At 37.2% G+C, this 17500-nt stretch overlaps 2 protein-coding genes across 2 annotated transcripts in view; both read right to left on the bottom strand.

Annotated features, from left to right (window-relative positions):
* Positions 1 to 4150, bottom strand: part of dnajb14 (DnaJ heat shock protein family (Hsp40) member B14) — a 6659-nt gene extending 2509 nt beyond the window's left edge. Inside the window, exons 1-3 of the mRNA XM_079238244.1 lie at positions 4008 to 4150; positions 720 to 894; positions 1 to 3 (exon numbers count right to left, since the gene is read on the bottom strand). The exon at positions 1 to 3 is cut by the window's left edge and continues 143 nt beyond it. Coding sequence (XP_079094370.1) covers positions 1 to 3; positions 720 to 894; positions 4008 to 4140 — 311 coding nt within the window. The 5' untranslated portion in view covers positions 4141 to 4150. The remainder of the gene's footprint in view (positions 4 to 719; positions 895 to 4007) is intronic.
* Positions 4151 to 8075: 3925 nt separating this feature from the next.
* Positions 8076 to 17283, bottom strand: LOC306773762 (tetratricopeptide repeat protein 39B-like; the record flags this gene model as incomplete). Its single annotated transcript, XM_079263663.1, has 17 exons — positions 8076 to 8190; positions 8328 to 8444; positions 8664 to 8772; positions 8862 to 8973; positions 9069 to 9189; positions 9279 to 9370; positions 9441 to 9602; positions 9693 to 9752; positions 9853 to 9920; positions 10054 to 10162; positions 10268 to 10333; positions 11088 to 11193; positions 11308 to 11437; positions 11677 to 11753; positions 12123 to 12254; positions 13268 to 13372; positions 17213 to 17283. 17 exons carry the CDS (start codon positions 17281 to 17283, stop codon positions 8076 to 8078), a joined length of 1752 nt encoding a protein of 583 aa, XP_079119789.1.
* Positions 17284 to 17500: the final 217 nt, after the last annotated feature.

Below are 17500 nucleotides of genomic sequence, written 5' to 3'. Positions count from 1 at the left end.
ATTCTGAAAAAAAGGTACAAGACATGAATGTAACATGAAAAAAAAGGAACAAGTAAAGACAGCTACAAATTATCACTTATCTGTTAAAAGCTGAATAAAGTTTAGACAGCATTAGTTGTGTATAAGATGTTTTATTCCCAACACTCTGGTATCATCCAGATTTGTTTCTGAACCAAGGCTGAAGCAGAACTAAACATGAAGTTTCATGGAGATAATTTTAGTAAAAAGTACACAAACAGTCTTATTTTGTCTTAGAAGACATGATGCAATTTTTAGTCTTGTGAAACTTCCCTACTGGGGAGAAATCCCAAAGAAAAAGGATGATTGCTTAAATTAATTTTCACCAAAACGAGCATTTTCCTTTACATATCATCAAGCTGATACTTTTAAAAAGAACTGAATGGAGGGTACCTGCTTTGTAGCTAAATTTATGCTCTCTTCACAGCCTCCATTTCTGTCTGGTCTAGAATGAAAGTATGCTATGGTTGCCTGGTGTCTAGTACACGCTGCTAAAAACCCCCTCATGGGAAACACGTTCCCATAGAAATAGCGACTGACAAACACGGCTGCTGTGTCCTCCTTTGGTCACAGATAAAAGGGTTTAATCAAATATTATAAAAACAGTAGCGTTGTCACAGTGCTAGTTGTAAGGCAACATAAAAATAGCCTCATGAGGGGAGGATATAATAAAATCTACAGATTAAGTAGTAAATTCTCACCTTTGCACACCTTCTACTTGGTCTTGGGTAAAGCCTTTTGTTGAATCACTTCCTTCAGATTCTCGACACTCTCCTTCTGGCTGGGCAGCAGTCTTTTCTGTGCGCTCCGTTGGTTTCCTCCGATAGGCACAATTACCTGCTGAGCTTCCATTTTTTGTTATTGCATCCAACAAAGCTAAAGAGAAAAACAAAATACAGTCATGAAAAATGACTCAGAAGAGCAGAAGGAATCCCACCTTTTTAAAGACTTCTTTTAATGGAGATACACATACAAAATAATTTACTAAAAACATTGGACAATTCAGTACAATGTGAATACACTGGTCTTTGACTCAAAAGAAATTTTTAAGCTCATTGGGACTTTTTTTCTGTTGTTACTATATTTTTATGTATAGTACAGAAGGAACCATGTAGAAAAGTCATGCATCATTAAAAGCCAAACATGACTACAGAGCAGGATCATGCCATGCAGCTAATCAGGTGAAATTAGCTGGTTAAGATGTCAGGTAAAAAAACCTTCACTGCTGTCCCAGTGGCAGCTCTCCAACCATTGTATTCCGTGTCATGTAAAAGTTTCACCTTTAAATTCATGAAAAGTTAACTTCAACCAAAGAATTGGCAAAGATTGCATGTGCTTTCTATAATTCCTATGCTGTCCGAACTACTCTAAACAGTCAACGTTACACACTCAACACACTAAGCGCATAAGTACTCATCAACGCTGACAAACTTTTAAACTATTGTTACATAAAACTTTGTAAAAACTCTGTAGAGAAGGGGTGCCCAAGTTTGGTCTTTGAGAAATTTTAAGATGCAACCCTTGTCCAAATCATCTGAATCAAATGACTGGCTCTTTACCAGGCCTCTGCAGAGCTGAATGACATGCAGAAGAGAGAATTCAGTTATTTGATTCAGATATGTTGTATAAGGGTTGCATCTAAAAGTTTCAGAGTGATTAGCTTATTTCCATCACGTTATTACTTCTATTCACGGAATAATTTTCTATGTTTTTCAACGTTGCCAAAGTTAAATGTTTTCAACTCAAGAACAGCATAAGTAGCACAACCACAGATTGGGAAGTTAATACAGCAGCTATAAAAACATATCAATGATCTCTGCCCTTGCTGCAAATAAACTTAACTTGTAATGATCTGAATTGGACGTGTGACCCATCCAGGGTTGTCACCTGTCCTTCAATCAGTAGTATTGGGAGTCCCCTACACACTCACTGATTATAAATGAATATGATTTTTACGAGTCATACACCAGCACATTATTAATCAGTCTTCATGAAATGTACTTTTTTCACATCATGTTCCCTTTGTATCTGTTCTTGATTAAGTGCAAGTAAGACGGATTCCAGAAATTGACAATTTTGATTGCAGTGTTCAAAACTGCTCAATCTGCAATCAGTGACCAATATGTTTTTTATTAAATACGTTGTCAACAAAACTAAATCAAAATTCTAATTATACAACAAGCATCTTGACTACTAATTATTTAATGCAACCCCATTAACAAGAGACGGGAGAAATCAAGGGTGCTACTGACTCAGGTGCTTTGGAGGAGGATCATGTCTAAAACAGGCAGGGCAGGGGGGCCTGAGGACCGGATTTGAGAAACACGGCTCTAACTCATCATGTAAGTTTTATTCCCATTGTACCAGTCAGTGTAGGCCTCTTCACTGTTCAACTTGTGTTAAACACCAGTTCTCTGGTTTACAGTTCCAGCTGTGTAAAAAGGAACAAATACAAAGCCTTGTAATCAACTTAAGTTCATTTTCCATATCCTGTTTTGCAACCACCATTTTCACCACTTCTGACTTGAATCAGCAATCATGTTTATGTCATAAAATGATCTCAGCTGGTCTGGTTGTTATTCCACCAGTCTCTTATCAAGATTAATAGATAATAGCTACTGTACTCTCTTTACTAAAAGTCCTAAATAAGAATAGGGACTAAGAAGTGTAAATACTAACAAATACTGCAGAGACACTTGAAAACCTTTAAATGATTCCTTGTGTTTTGCTAAATTAATGTTTACATAGCACAGTCTTAATACATTACATGTCTGTGCATGTTGTTCGAGGTTCTAATAAGTTGTAACAATAAGAATTTAAAAAATAAGAATTAAACATTTTTTGATAGCTTGATTCAATTAGCTTTGTAAAGAATATATTTGGCCTAAGCATCAGAAAGGGAGAGAGTTGAATAGGATTAAATAAATTATAAATCACTCGTAGAATTTGAGCTCTGTGTTTCCATTTTGTGTGGTCATGGCCTAGTGTTTTCAAATCTGCTAAACCACACACTTCCTCTGGCAGCAAACTGTAATAAATGTTTTAGACATCCACTGCAAACGACAAGGGTTGAGGCACAAGCAGACTTAATTAATTACTCACACAATCGGACAGTTTTTTTACATTAAAATCGGCAAAATTTCAACTGACATGTTACAGTTTAACAACCAAGTAGTAACTAATCATATATGTGCAAGTTAAATGATTATGTCATCATTCAGAGCCTCTAAAAAAAAGCAGTCCAACCCGGAACAGCAGTTTACCGTTAACTCAGACACTGGCGTGTCCCGGATTAGCCAATGCTTGAGGGCTCTCTCCGGGCCAATCATTCAATTAAAGGATTGGCTGCTGGTTGTATGGCCTGGACGTATTGCCCTAAATCCTTTCCCTGGATTCAACTGCCTGCTCTGACCCCACCACAAAGAAACAGAAGTATATTAATACATCAGTGACAATCTGCATAGAGCATATTTTATAATCCAAGTGAAAGTGAAATTAGAGCCATCTAAGAATTAAAATAAGATAATAGCCCGTTGGACCTTGTAACAGCACTGACTTATTTGAGCTAATGGCAAATCTGACATGCCCTGATAAGCAGTAACTTAGGTTTGGTGTTTTAAAACAAGGCAGTAGAAAAGTTAGCCAAACTGTGCGCTCCAATTTTCACCATGTTTACTGGTAAACCCTTTTAAAAAGACGCGCTTGCTCGGTTAGCTCTCAGGCCGACAGCTAAGGTAGCTGGAATGCGTAGGGCTAAACTTTCTCTTCTTAAGCCTCAAATCATCTCTCACCGTTGCTATGTAATCACATAATTATTAATGGACGTAATACAGTAGTCAACAGATTAACATCTGAGAACATACGACTGTGACTGATGTCACCAATCGTTAGCTACATGCTAACACCTGTAGATCCGGGGCTGCTTGGTCCTTTGCTAATTTCGCCTTTTCCGGCAGTAAAACAGCCAATTAAGTCTCAGACAGCCTTACCTTTGGCTCTGTCAGTTGGGTACAGCTTCTCTGCTTTGTTGAGAAACTTCAACGCTTTCTCTTTGTCCCCGGTTTCAAGAGCTTTTGTCGCTATTTTTATACACTTCTCTGCCTCGTCTCTGTTGCCTTCCATCTTCTCTCCTTTTCTTCGTTCCTTTCCCAGCGGTCAACCAATCAGCTGAGCAGCTCACATACCACGTGATCAGCAGCGTTGACAGAACCACCGGCAGGTAGTAGATGGGTTCAATGATAACGCGCAAGTACAAATGTCCCACAGAGAGACTAGATTTGTGGTCTTGGACTTCATATTCCACTCCACATTGTTTGATACTTGCCAGAGCCCATTTGTAAATAGGTTAGTGCATTTAAATTTGCATGCTTGTGATAAAACAAAATGCAAAAATGTGTAAATACTTTGAATTCTCGTTGAGATTGAAGTAGTGCAAAGAGCATATATTTACTATTGAGGCCAATTCCCCAAATCTATTCCTCTCTCCATCTCTCTTGCAGCCCCATCCCCTTCACACCAAAATGAATTGCGCTCTCAACAAAAGTACTTTTTAAACATATTTATATTCTCATCAAACTCATGTCACCAACAATAACAAATACTTTAATAAATTAGTTTAAAAGTTTGCTATTTGAATGGAGTTTTTACATGATAATTAATGGTGATAAATTGCCATTTAAAAAAATATATAGCAATGTCAGCCTTATAACTGATTAAATAACATCATAGTGGATTGTTATTCACTGTGTTATGACCTCATGTTTATTAAAATTACACGGCAAACCACTTCAGCCTGCTACTAGTTATTTTCTAATTTAATCAATTCAGAAATGTTCATATTCCTGTCACAATTGTAACATGTCCTAATGGACGGTTTTGGGGGTGGAGGGGGAAATGTTTTGACAACACCGGCATCCCAACCTGTTGGTGAAGAGACAACATCTCTTTCCCCATGAGCATCTTCTCAGCAGGGGTGGGAGGGGCGGAGTGGGCACAGGCGTCAGGCGGAGAGAGACATATACATGTATTTTTGTTATGTCTATGGTCAGATAAAGTTAAAGGAGCTGCAGATTAACTTCACCAGTTAAGCATCGATTATATTAGCTGAGATGCTTTTTGATCTACACTTGTGGAGACTTCTGTATCTGTAAAAGCACCTATCACAGATATTTGGAAGTATTTTGAGTATATTCAATGGTGACCGAGAAATAAGAAATAAGAACCACCAATCCTGGTCCTCGAGGGCTGGTGTCCTGCAGGTTTTCCTAAGTGTCCCAGCTGCTACACACCAGATTCAAATCAATGTGTATTTAGCAGATATGAGCAGAGCTTGTCTGAGTATGAGACAGGAGTTTTCCAGCCGGGTCACTTGGTAGACCTGCAGGACACGCCCTGATCTAAAAACTCAGGCTCAAAGAAACTAGAAAATGATTTTAAAAACAATATGGGAATCAGGTCTAAAAGGCAGTTTGTTGAGTTTAGTTGGGAGAAAACCTGACCAAGCATCTTTGAATCAACAAGGACAGAACTCTCCAGTGTTTCCTCTGGTAAAAAACAGTGCTTGAGATTTGTTTAAAAAAAAAAAAATCAACATTTTGTGTAGCTAAAAGGCTTGATCTAAAAGCATTGGTCTTACTTTTGAAGAGGTCTGCAAAGTCCTCACATGCAGCATCTGATGCAGGCATGGAAGACTTGTTTAAATCTGTTTATTAAAAGATCAATTGACTGAAAATGGAATAAGAGATTTTCTTGTTTTCTGTAATAAGATTGCAGGAATGAATTTCTGGCCTGTGAGACAATTTTGTCAGTTTTAACTTTTTTTAAAATTTCTAAATGAAAAATTTTATTTTCCTCTATTTCTTCTCTGCTCTCCTGGAGTTTCTTTTGTGGTCGTTGATTTAGTCATTTCTCCATGGTGGTCAGGGTTTGGACTTTTTTTTTTATTTTTATCTTAGCTTTAAATGGAGCTAAAGCATCAATAACTAATGTAAGTTTACTGTTAAAATGATCATCAGTAAAATTACATTATGAAGGGAAAATCTGAGCAGGAGTATGGAATAAAATAAAATTTGCAGCCACTTCAGATGTAATATTTGACTCATGGTTCTAAACGGTGCCTCCTGTTGGCTAAAACTGGTGATGTTAAAAATAAAGGTAGTGATTCAATACAGCCTACTCTACAACAGAGGAAACGCCAGTGGACAGGCCAGAGGTTATGACCATGTCCAGGTTATGTCCTCTGTTGTGAGTAGACTATGTTATTTCTGTTCAAAATCTAGACAATTTAAAAGATTTAAAAACCTCCTTAGCAATGGTATCAGAACTGTTGTCAGTGTGCAAAGTCACCAGTTTTTAAAATGTTGCTGTATTGTGAGTAATTAATTAAAAAGTAAGAAACATCTTGTATAAAATAGGAGGGAGGTTTAGGTAGTCCATAATCCTGCAACACAATATAGGTGGATTGCTAAAAACAAATATTCAAATGGAGGAATTATCTAAAAGCATTATTGCTAAGACTTACACTCAAACTATTGATGAATTTCCACTCCCTCTTCTATGTCTCTTAAATGAACATTAAAATAATAATTAGGGGGAGCAGCTTCAGTGAGAATGGCTGAGGCACCAGTATCAAACCAGGTTTCAGTTAAATGGCTTGTGTTCTCCTGAGGAATCTCCTCACACCTGGACCAGGGCATCAGTCAGCTCCAGGACTGTGTGTGGTGCAATGTGGCAGGGTTAGATGGAAAAAGACAATGTCCCAAAGGTGCTTGATTAGATTCAGATAATTGCTTATGTGTTCTCTTTATTTTTAGCATTATAGTCATCACTGAATATGTTCATTAAGTCAGCCACAGTCGACCTCTGTTTCTTCATAGCCCAATGCAACTTCCTCCTTCTGTTCAGGTGTCAGTGATGGTTTATATTAAAGGCCATCATTGTATTATTTAGTTTTTAGGTGTCCAACAAATAAAGCAATCACAAGATGAATGTCTCTTACCAAAATTCAGATACTTTCTTTTCTTTCCATTTTCCAAAGAAAGTTGTGATCTGCCAAAATATCTGAAGTAGGCAGATTAAAGTCCATTTCAAGTAAACTTGGACATTTCTTTTCAAAACATGTGTAAAATTATTCAAAATAAAACACAGGTTATGAATTATTTCTTGCAAAAGAGAATGATCCTGTTTGCTTAAGTTTTGTATTCAGAATTCTGTCTTGGCCCAAGCATTTGTGCATTTCTGACATAGTGAAACTTGTATAAAGTCTCAATTTTAAGTTATGAATGCTGGAACACAATGAACCATCCAACCATGTCATTCATAGCTTTTATCTCAGATAATCCGGTTTAATTCTCATGATTTACTTTAAGTTTACTTAGAATTATTCTGTTAAATGTTATTTCATTTTGTAAACATTGGAGTGGAGAGGCTGCAGTAGGATTTTCAGGCAATTATACACATACTGAGCCAGAATTACTGCAACAGTGTTGTCTCTAAAGTTACAATGAAAGGAAAAGCTAGGCTCACAATACTTCAATACTTCCGTCTGCAATGACTTTTTTTTCAACACACATGGCAGTTTTACAATAGCAACTTATTCCACAGTTGGAGAGTGACCATAATATTTATCTGCAGTAATCACAGATTTATGTCCAAAAAGCTTTTGTTTTTCTCCATGTGAAATTTTATTCTAAATTGAGTCAGCAAAAGTGCCCAAAATAATAAAAACTTTTTCACATCATTCTCCTCCTGAAAACAATCACATGGGTTGACATAGGAGAGTACATACAGTTGCTGCCGTGACCATGGCAGTGTAAAAACAGTGTCCATGATGATACGAGGAATGTTATTACCCAAATCTATCCGGGCATGTTGCATTACAACTTCAAATTTTGTATACAGATTTAGCAGAAGTCAAAGAATATTTTCATAATTATATCCACATTATATCTCAGAGCTCAGCTCTGGCAAGTGAGGAATAGAGGGCTGATGATGATCTGGAGTCCAGTCAAAGCAGAAGAGTGTCAAGATGCTCTCTGTTACTTTGCTGCCAGTTTCTTTTAAGCTGGCGTACGTGAAGGAGGAAGTTTGGCTTCAAAAGAGCCCATGGTGTTGAGTGCTGCATGGATGCGGAAGTGTAGTCTTGACTCCATACTGTAGTCTTTGTAGTTCATCCTGTGCAAGACATCACAATATATATATATATTTTTTTTTTACAATGAAGTTTCCAACTTTATTGCAATGTGTTGTAATATTCAACCCATGCAGAACACAATGCTGTTCAGCAGCAATATAGTGAAGATGCCACTTACTTGGCATTTTCTATGACCGTGATTGCCTTGTTGATGTCACCTCTTTGCTTGTGCAAAAGGCCCAGTTCATACATGGTATAAGGCACCAGATAGTTGTCATGTTTGATATTATTTTCACTGCAAAAATGATTCAGATAAAATTCACAACCCAATTGACAGCCAAGAACTTCAGTTTAGTTTTTCTATCAACCTCACAACTCAAACATGTGTCATAACAATGACAGCCGTATGAATTATATGTAGACCTCAATGTAATAAAATAATGAATACAGAGTACTTTTGGATATGTGTGGTAGGTTCCCAAAAAATTTAAGTATGGCTTTACAATGAGCTCACCTGGAAATGACTTGATTGAAGCAGGCCTCAGCCTGGACCAGGCGCCCCAGCTCTTTTAGACATAGACCCTTCAACAGCTGGATAACACAGTTGTCATCCAGGTAATACTCTGATGCAGCAACACATTAAAAACAAAAACTTAGTTATTTCCTGAATTTGGAACAAAACTTTTTTTTCTAATTTCTGCTTTGGTCTCACCTGAATCATTTCTGAGCTGCTCCTCAGCTTTCTCCAGAGTGGACAAGATGCTTTCAGTCAGATCAGGCCTTTTGCCTACTACTGTGAAGCCATTCCATACATACATCATTTCCTGAAGGAGAAGATGATCATTTACAAGGTGCAAAAAAAAAAAAAAAAAGGATTATAATAAGATCTCCTTATTTTACTTAGTGAACATGTTCTCACCAGTGCAGGGACGACAAGTTTCACAGGGTTTGGGGAAGAGTATCTCTGAGCCTTTTTTGCTGCAAACTTCTCAGTTGGAATTGATTTGCCAGCAATTCTTAATCTGAGACCATCCACCTGCCTATGAACCGAAATTCATTTAGTCAAAATGGAAATATGTAATGCCAAATTTTAGATTTTGTTCATTGTAACATTGTGAGCTTTGCACACCTGAACAATGCCACAACATTTTCTCCCAGTTTAGTCACCTCTTCCTCCGGGAGCATGCTCAAGATGGCAGCTTTCTGAAAAACATAAGTGGCCTACAAAAAAACATTGAATAATGTCAGTTTGTTTTATTAAAAAAATAAATTAAAAAAAAAGAAACGGTACCTGGGACCATCTGTTCTCCTTGCAGAGCAAGTTAGCATATCGGTATGCCTCTGTCCACTTCTGCTCAAAGGAGAAAGCCCACATCAACTCCCAGTAGCACAGGTGGTGAATCTGACGCCACTCTTCCTGAGTTGCAATGCATGCCAGGAACTTCTCCTGGGCCTGCAGGGAAACCCAGATTCACTGGATTTGAGTTCTTTTTACAAGATTAGCAGCATTGCTGCAAATATACACAGATATGCAAGCACTTACAAATGTGAAATTGCCCTTGAGTACAGCAATTCTCGCAGTGTAGAAAAGCATGAGGGCTCCCTGTGGACAAATGGCCTCAAATTATCACACTTCAATGCAGTTTCCCTGACTAGAAAAAGAAATGCCAATAGCTACATCAATCAGTCTCAGCACAGCTCACATTGGGGAACCTCTCAGCATAGGGTTTTAGCAGAGTTTCAGCCTCAGTAAGGTTTCCGTCACCAGTACCTAAGGGAAGAATCCAAAAAACCTTTACCACTCCTCCCACAACTACAGAATCCAAGAAAAAGAAACACAGCTTCCAACAAAAGGAATGAGGGATTAAGATCTAGGAAAATGCATTTAATCCTAATCTACTCACCAAGTATGACTGTGGTATAGAGGTGAAACATCAGCAGAGTCAGAGTGCTGAGAATTGATCTCAGGCTGTTGCTTGCTGCTCCCTCCCTCAACTCTTGCAAACCTAGCTCCTATAAAATGGTTAGCAGGGAAAATTAATAAATAAATAAATATGTACTTAATTGAAAACCTTGTCTCAGAGCTGCCTTCATGACAACACAGGTTATGTCCCCTACCCTGTCTCCAGAGAAGCCCAGAAACTCCATCAGTCTCAAGACTCTGAATGGAAACAGAGACAGAATCTAATAACAAAACACAAAGTTAGGTTTTGTTTATTTAATCAGAACAACAAAACAGCTGCATCCATCAGTGCATAACAGTTTTTCCAAGTTCTCAACTACAATGAAATGATCAAAACATTTCGGTTTTCCAAGTTTGAGACAAATGCTTTATCTTTCTGAAGAAAAAAAACAGTTACTCCCATTTCTGGTGGCCTTCAGACATCCCCTGACTGTGGCCCAGATTCAAGTGCCTGTCCTCTACATATTCAATAAACACCACTACATATCAATATCTCCATTTCTTGAAGTTTGGGCCTTGGGTTTTCTTTTTTTTTTTTTTACTGTGCACCTTCTTTCATTGTCACTCTGCAGACACCCTGCATATGTTTGCTCTGCAGTTACAGACATAAAACCATCAAGTTATTGCTTCTCAGTTTTCATCTTTCTAGCCACCCCATTGCCTGACCCAATTATTGGCAGATAACCATACTTCAAAAGATCTCTCCATTAAAAAAACAAAGGTAATTTTCCCTTCTCTACTATTACCAACAACTTGCTCAAAATTATCTGTATTTTCTACTTATACTAATGTAAGGTCTGGACATTATTGCTTGAGTGTCCTGAGATAATTTCTGTTATAATTTAGCATAATTACCACAATTGACAAATGAGTAAAGTACAACTTCCTAACTGGCCAACAAAACAAAATTAATTGAAATGAACTGACAAAGTAGCTTAAACATTTGTGCAGGAATGTAAGTTTTATTGCTCTCACCAGATTAAATGATCCAATGCCCATGCTGACCCCACCTCGAAAATGCACATGTGTACGTTTCTGTTTATCCTCATCTTTTATGGAATTTTCCATCGCTTGGCAATTCCTGTTTTGAAGACACATCATCTTAATGTGCAATTCAGTAGTCTTGTGTATATTTATATTTTTTCATGTTTAATTGCTCAGCAAAATTACCAGTGAGAAATGCCAAACTTCTTACTTGTAGATGAGATAACTGTGTCGCATACCCATTCCTCCTTTGATGAAGCCAATTATACTTTCATCCAGAAACGTGAGAGCAGCTTTCTGCATCAAAACTTCAGCATAACATAGCTCTGCATGCATCTCCTCTGTTAATGAGATGTGAAATGTTGAGTCTCTCTTAATTCAGAATGAGAGAGACAAATTTTACAAATACGACAGAATAATAACTATTATCTTGTGGTTTTATCATGAGAAGTACATGTATCCTCACTTTGTTTGGTTAATGTTTCTGTCCAGTTTGCTGTTGAAATGTTTTTACCTCCTATGTGTTAAAATGGTTTATTCAAAAAAGTTGTAATGTTAGAAAACACCTTTGTGAATTTACCTTCTGTAAGTTGATCATCTGGTTGTCCATGCCACAAGTTGGCCAAGCTTTCCATAAATCCAGTTTTTTTTCTAAATCTAAGTCAACAAACAGGTAGCAATATATATATATTTACAATTTCTTTACAATCACAATATTAGTTTAAATGCTTTTTCTCAGGCTTTCTTGTTGGATGACTATAATACTGAATAAATTCAGTTTTACAGAACCTGAAAAATAAAATGAATATTCATTCTCATTTTTTCATAAGAATGGATATGCAGACTATAAGGCCTCTACATTAGCCACTCATGCGACTCCCATTCTCATTAAACTTCACTTATGAAACAACTAAACCTGACAGATGTCTGTATAAATCACAGCTGGAATATGTACTCTAATCAGTGTAGTCCTTTGTTTATTATGCACACAGTTTATAACTTGTTACAGGAACAATTGAGCTGTACCTCTGGCAGGTGTGCAGGGCTTCCCGCAATGCTGTCATGGCAGCATCCATGTCCTTTGGGTCAAAGGTCATGGCAGCTTGCATCATCAAGATGCTACTGTAGCCCATTGCATGGTACATACTGTCGTTCTTCCTAAAAAGACAGCGGTACAACAAAAACTAGTCATTTTACATATGACTCAACAGCATTGTGACAAAGTGGGTAAGGTGCCACCACTTGTCACTGTTGCTTAACACACAAACAGCTAACCATTTTGTGTTTGAGTTACTGATGCTTTTCTTTATCCTCTCAGTGGTAAGCAGACACCAACAATCCTGGGTTTGTTTGTGTTTTGTATTTGAGTAAAGTTAAAATATACAACCATAAAGATGCAGACCAATAGAAATAATTTGGTTTAGTATTCTCTTTGCTTTGTTAATGAAATGTTAGTATTCTTGATTTAATCATCATACTTATGTTCTAGGACCAAAGGGAGGAAGAGCTGCTCATGTCCTGCATTTAGTGGATTTTACCCAACTGGTGATGTCACTGAAGGGTACCAAGTATGGGGTCACAGGAATTGGTTTGTCTTTTATAGGATATGTATGTCTTTTATAGGATATGTATTGTGCCAGGTGTTTGTGGATGGGGAAACCGTTTAGAGAGTTATCTGTGGTAACGGGGAAAAAATGAAAATGAAAAAAGACATTATTTAGTGCGCGTACCTGTAAAGGTGGAAGATGCTGGGGGCGGCCATGTTGGGATTCAGGTGTGAGGGTATTTAAGGCGGGCATTTTGTTTGTCCGTAGGAGCCGATATTGAGGTAGCAGGGTGCATGTTAGATTACTTTAGGTTTATTTGACTTCAGTTATGTTTAGTGGTAAAATGTAATGAGTGTAATGATAATTTTTCATTGTGGTTTTCTATGTATTTTAAGACAACATGCACCATTGTACAATAAATTCTCAACTTGTTGAAGGACGTCTGCTGACTGCCATCTGTTAGCCACTCTGGCCACGCACCCTACAACAAGCATTATATATTATATATTTGAATGTGTGTGTGTGCATACTCAAAGAAAAATGATACATACACACAGTAGATGATTAAAATGTCCAAGAGTAATGAATAACACACAAGTCTTTCTGAGAGAATGAGGGACTTACCCAGGTTTTAAAGTAGCAAGGGCTTCCCCAAACCTGTTGTTCAGAAAAAGATGCAGGGCAGCTGTGCATCCCTCCAGCGCCTTCTCCAAATCCAGATTAGATGACCTGAATAAGACCAGAGCAAATTTATAACCTATATTCAAACCAGAAAAATGCATCAACTTCAGGCCTCTGCACTAATAAAACAGCAAAAAAGTATCAAATACATCTGACTGACTGGCATATTTTAAAGGTGGCATATGTAACATTTTCAATATTTTCAAAATAAATTAACTAATGAAATAACTACAATCATAATTAGATAGTTTTTTTTAAACATGTAGGTTCCAGTCTGTCCATATTTGATGCATTATTAAATTACAAGTTTAATTAATGACAAAGACCCTTCTTAAATGTTTGCATACCGGTAAAAAAAAGTGCTTTTTGTCATTTTTCATTAGATGTTTCAAAAACTTATTAAAAAAAACCTGTTAAATTAAAAACGCATCAAATATGGACAGACTGGAACCTACATGTTAAAAAAAAAATAATTTTCTAATTATGATTGTAGTTATTTTATTATTTAATTTATTTTGAAAATCTTACATACTCCACCTTTAAGAAGGTGAAATATGTAGGTTGATGATTAAGGTGAAATGATGCCAGAAATCTCTGAAAAGTGCATGGGTTCTCGTTATGCCTAGTTATTAATTGCATCATGTGTTCAGTGTTGTAGTACATAGGTTATCTATCTTGAAATTGCTGCATTTAATTTCTACTCACATTTCATCACAGCCAATGTGATCCAAATCCGTCTGTAAAAAAAAAAATAATAAAAAAATAAAAAAATTAAAGAATAAAGCTTGGAGCAAAATTTCTTCAAACCAGATTATAAAAGAGAGGGGAAAAAAAGCAAAGATAAGTCTATACCACATTTAATTGGACTCAACAACACAGAACAAAGCCAAGCAGTGTCCGTACATGATCCGAAACTAAAAACCAGTCAGCAGCAGCTGGTGGATTTCAGTCTGCAGAGAGCTGACGTTTAAACCAGGTGTTGATGTTCTCTCCATTCAGTCCAGTCATATTTTAATAAGATTCGGCGTATTTTACCTTTAAAATTAGTCTTGTTTTATTGTAGCTTGATGGTTTCTTTTCTTTACATTTGAATTTGTTTTTACAACCCGTTAATAAAACACAAGTTCTTGAAGTTTTATTCACCAATTTTAGTGACGCAGAGGACAACAAGCGGAATCAAATACTTTTTTGGGGTATATGTTTAACATTTCTTACATTTGCTTGAATGATTTTAATAAAAGTAAAACATTCAACTTATATATGAATAAGAAAGAAACATGGTTTTAAAAAATTACATGAAATTGATGTGAAAGAGTTGCAGCAAAGCTTACCACGTCTGGTGAATCAGTTGTCGTCTCCATCGATGTCGCAGTCTGATAACAGCAGCTGGAGCGTCTGAACGGAGAAGAGATGAAGTTCCTTCCCAGCCAATCTCTCTATAAGTGCAGGCTCAGAAATAAATGTGCCTCCATCTTATAGCCTAAAAAGTATGGGAGTGGTCGTGATGCAGGCCCTGCCCACGTGAGATCTTTTCTCTCTCATCTATTTCACGCCTATTTATCTTTTCCCCAGGATCTCCGCGTGCAATTCTAACAAGTAAAAATGTTGGCCAGACTTTAGAATGACAAACTCTTACGTAAGTTTGTGCCATTTCATTTATTAGAGCTGGCAGCTGAGAGCGAGCATTATTTAGCATGAAGAGCAATTTGAGAAGAAGTATTTTTTTCTTCCCACTTGTGGAATTAAAATGCAAGAATAAGTCCCACTAGAATATATCTGAAAAACTGTCGTTTCATTACAGATTTTTTTAAAGACAGGGATAGCAGGAGGGTTTAAAATATGTTATTCTTTTATCTTTAACATCCCACACAAAGTCTTACATGGGGAAATCCAAGACTCTTTGGCAAATCAGTTTCCATGTACTGATATTTTTCTTCCCATAATACATCATAATAGTCTAAATAATGATCAAAATACCTTTTACATGACTAATTGTTATAAACTATTTTTCCTAAAAACTTAGACAACATTTTCTCTGAGATCTAATGGTACTGAAGAGAGATGGAAGGTCACTGTGGAAGGTCACTGTAAGCTGCTGTCACTGTTTATGCTCTTGGCTCCTTGCTATCTTGTTTTGACTCCCATGCTGTTTAAATCCTTTGAAACTGCACAACAATAGTAGCCGTGAAGGGCAGAATGAATAAGTTTTCTTAGAGTTGTCCTCACCATCATCACTCTTTAAGTGGGTCACTGTTAGGTGCAGAAGCAAAGGTTAGAGTTCCATTCTTGCATTATTGATCGAGATGAAGAAATTGTGAATGTCTAAGATGATTACACCAACAGACAAGAAGCAGCAGTTAAATTGTGGACACTTGTTCAACACACCTGAATCAAATTATTTTCTTGTTTCCTCTGCAGATCTGGATGACACGAAGAAGAGAATTGCTTTTTGATTCATTTGTGTTGGAAAAGGGCTGCATCTAAAAGTTACAGGATGGTAGACTGGAAATCGGCACCTCTGACTTTGACCTTTTCGGTTGCAGCTCTGGTAATAAATTTAGCAGTATTTCTATTGAAATAGCAAGTCTCAAACAGAGACTTGTGACAGAGGAGAATGTGTCATCCAGGAGCAAATTCCATGTCAAGTTACTCAACTACACTGTGGGTGTGTTACTTGGATTTTACCAGTATTTCTGCTTATCTGCTGGCATGTGACGTCCCAGCCTAAATAATTATACTTGGTGGGTTTTTTTTTTCTTCTCCTGCTGTGCCAGACTCTTCTCATTCAAGGTTCACTCAAGGAAACTAATGGAGTATAATAGCCTACAGTAAGATTTGCAAAAGGAGAGTTTTGTGAATGGCTAGATGCAAAACCAAAATGAAAGGAGAAGAAAGAGACAAAAAACATGTTGGGATAATCAGTTGCAGGACTGAATAAAAATATGTTATTGTCATGAGTTTGTTTTGAAACAGTTTCAGCTTGAAATGTTTAGTCTCACTATCATTTTACTAAAAAGTCCTGATTCTCCTGTTTGTTTGTTTTTTTTTATGTCATTTTTGGAGCTCCAGACAAAAGGTTAACTCTCAAAAGTTTAATTAACCAATAATGGACCACAACCACAGCTTGTGGATGTTATGACTACAACCATTTAAAACCACTTATAAACCTTCAATTGTTCACTGTGTTTTTAAGGCATATTTGGTATTAAAAATCTAATCACAAGATTAGGAGCAAGTCAACTACAAATTGTAACTATCAGGATGTATAAAAAGTGATGAATGATTAAATTTTTAAAGGAGGTGGGATGGGGGAGGGTTGTGTTCCTCAAAATTGGACCATAACAGTGGAAATGAGAGGAGGCAAAATAAGGAATGTCTTTGTACTATCATTATATGTAAAGTATCCAAACTTTTGCCTTTTCAATTACTTGATGAGTGCGCCACTTCCATTTTGCCACTACCTCTACTTTGCATGCATGTGACATCTCTGTTTACAATAATTATTTCCGGTGTGTGTAATGGAGTGTCGTTATCTGAAGTTAAATTTGTGAGAGGAGACTTTTGTAACTGATTTAATATACCTGCCCTGATCACAGGATATTATCAAAGTCTACATGAGTTGCAGGAGCTGCAGTCTACAGGCTGCAATTCCCAGACCTCTCTCTCCTTAACTATTTAATCTTTAATGGGTTTTGCAGCATATCCTTGGAAGCTGAATAGGGTCTTCAATAGAGACAATGCTTGAAATATCTCATCGGGCTATATAAGCCAGATCTATATATCTGACCTGTAAATTCATTGTGAGTGCCCCACTGAGCCATCTGTACTCATCCATCATTCCAAAATTGTGACCAAGATACAGTTAAAACTTTTCCACGTGAGACATACAGTATCTCTAACTGGTAACTGACAATCCACAATATAACAATGGCTTCAAGCATGAAGGTGTTAACTGCCATCACAGGCACACAGGGGGAAGGGGAGGGGGGTCAAACTCTCCACCTCCGCAGTTCCACCGACGCGTCACTTTTCACTCTCCGCCACTCCTCTATGGCTTGCCATACTCCTCGGTCGCTTGCCCGCCTTACGATGTGCCAACAGGAGATGCTGAAGGGAGAACAAACCGCGATTGCAACATGCCAGTGACAGGTGGAATCCTAGGTGCTACTTGGCTGG

Source organism: Telmatherina bonti, assembly GCF_933228915.1.
Source record: "Telmatherina bonti genome assembly, chromosome: 3".
Taxonomy (NCBI): Eukaryota; Metazoa; Chordata; class Actinopteri; order Atheriniformes; family Telmatherinidae; genus Telmatherina; species Telmatherina bonti.
Note: the sequence above shows the minus strand (reverse complement) of the source record. Positions and strands in the feature narration are given on the sequence as shown.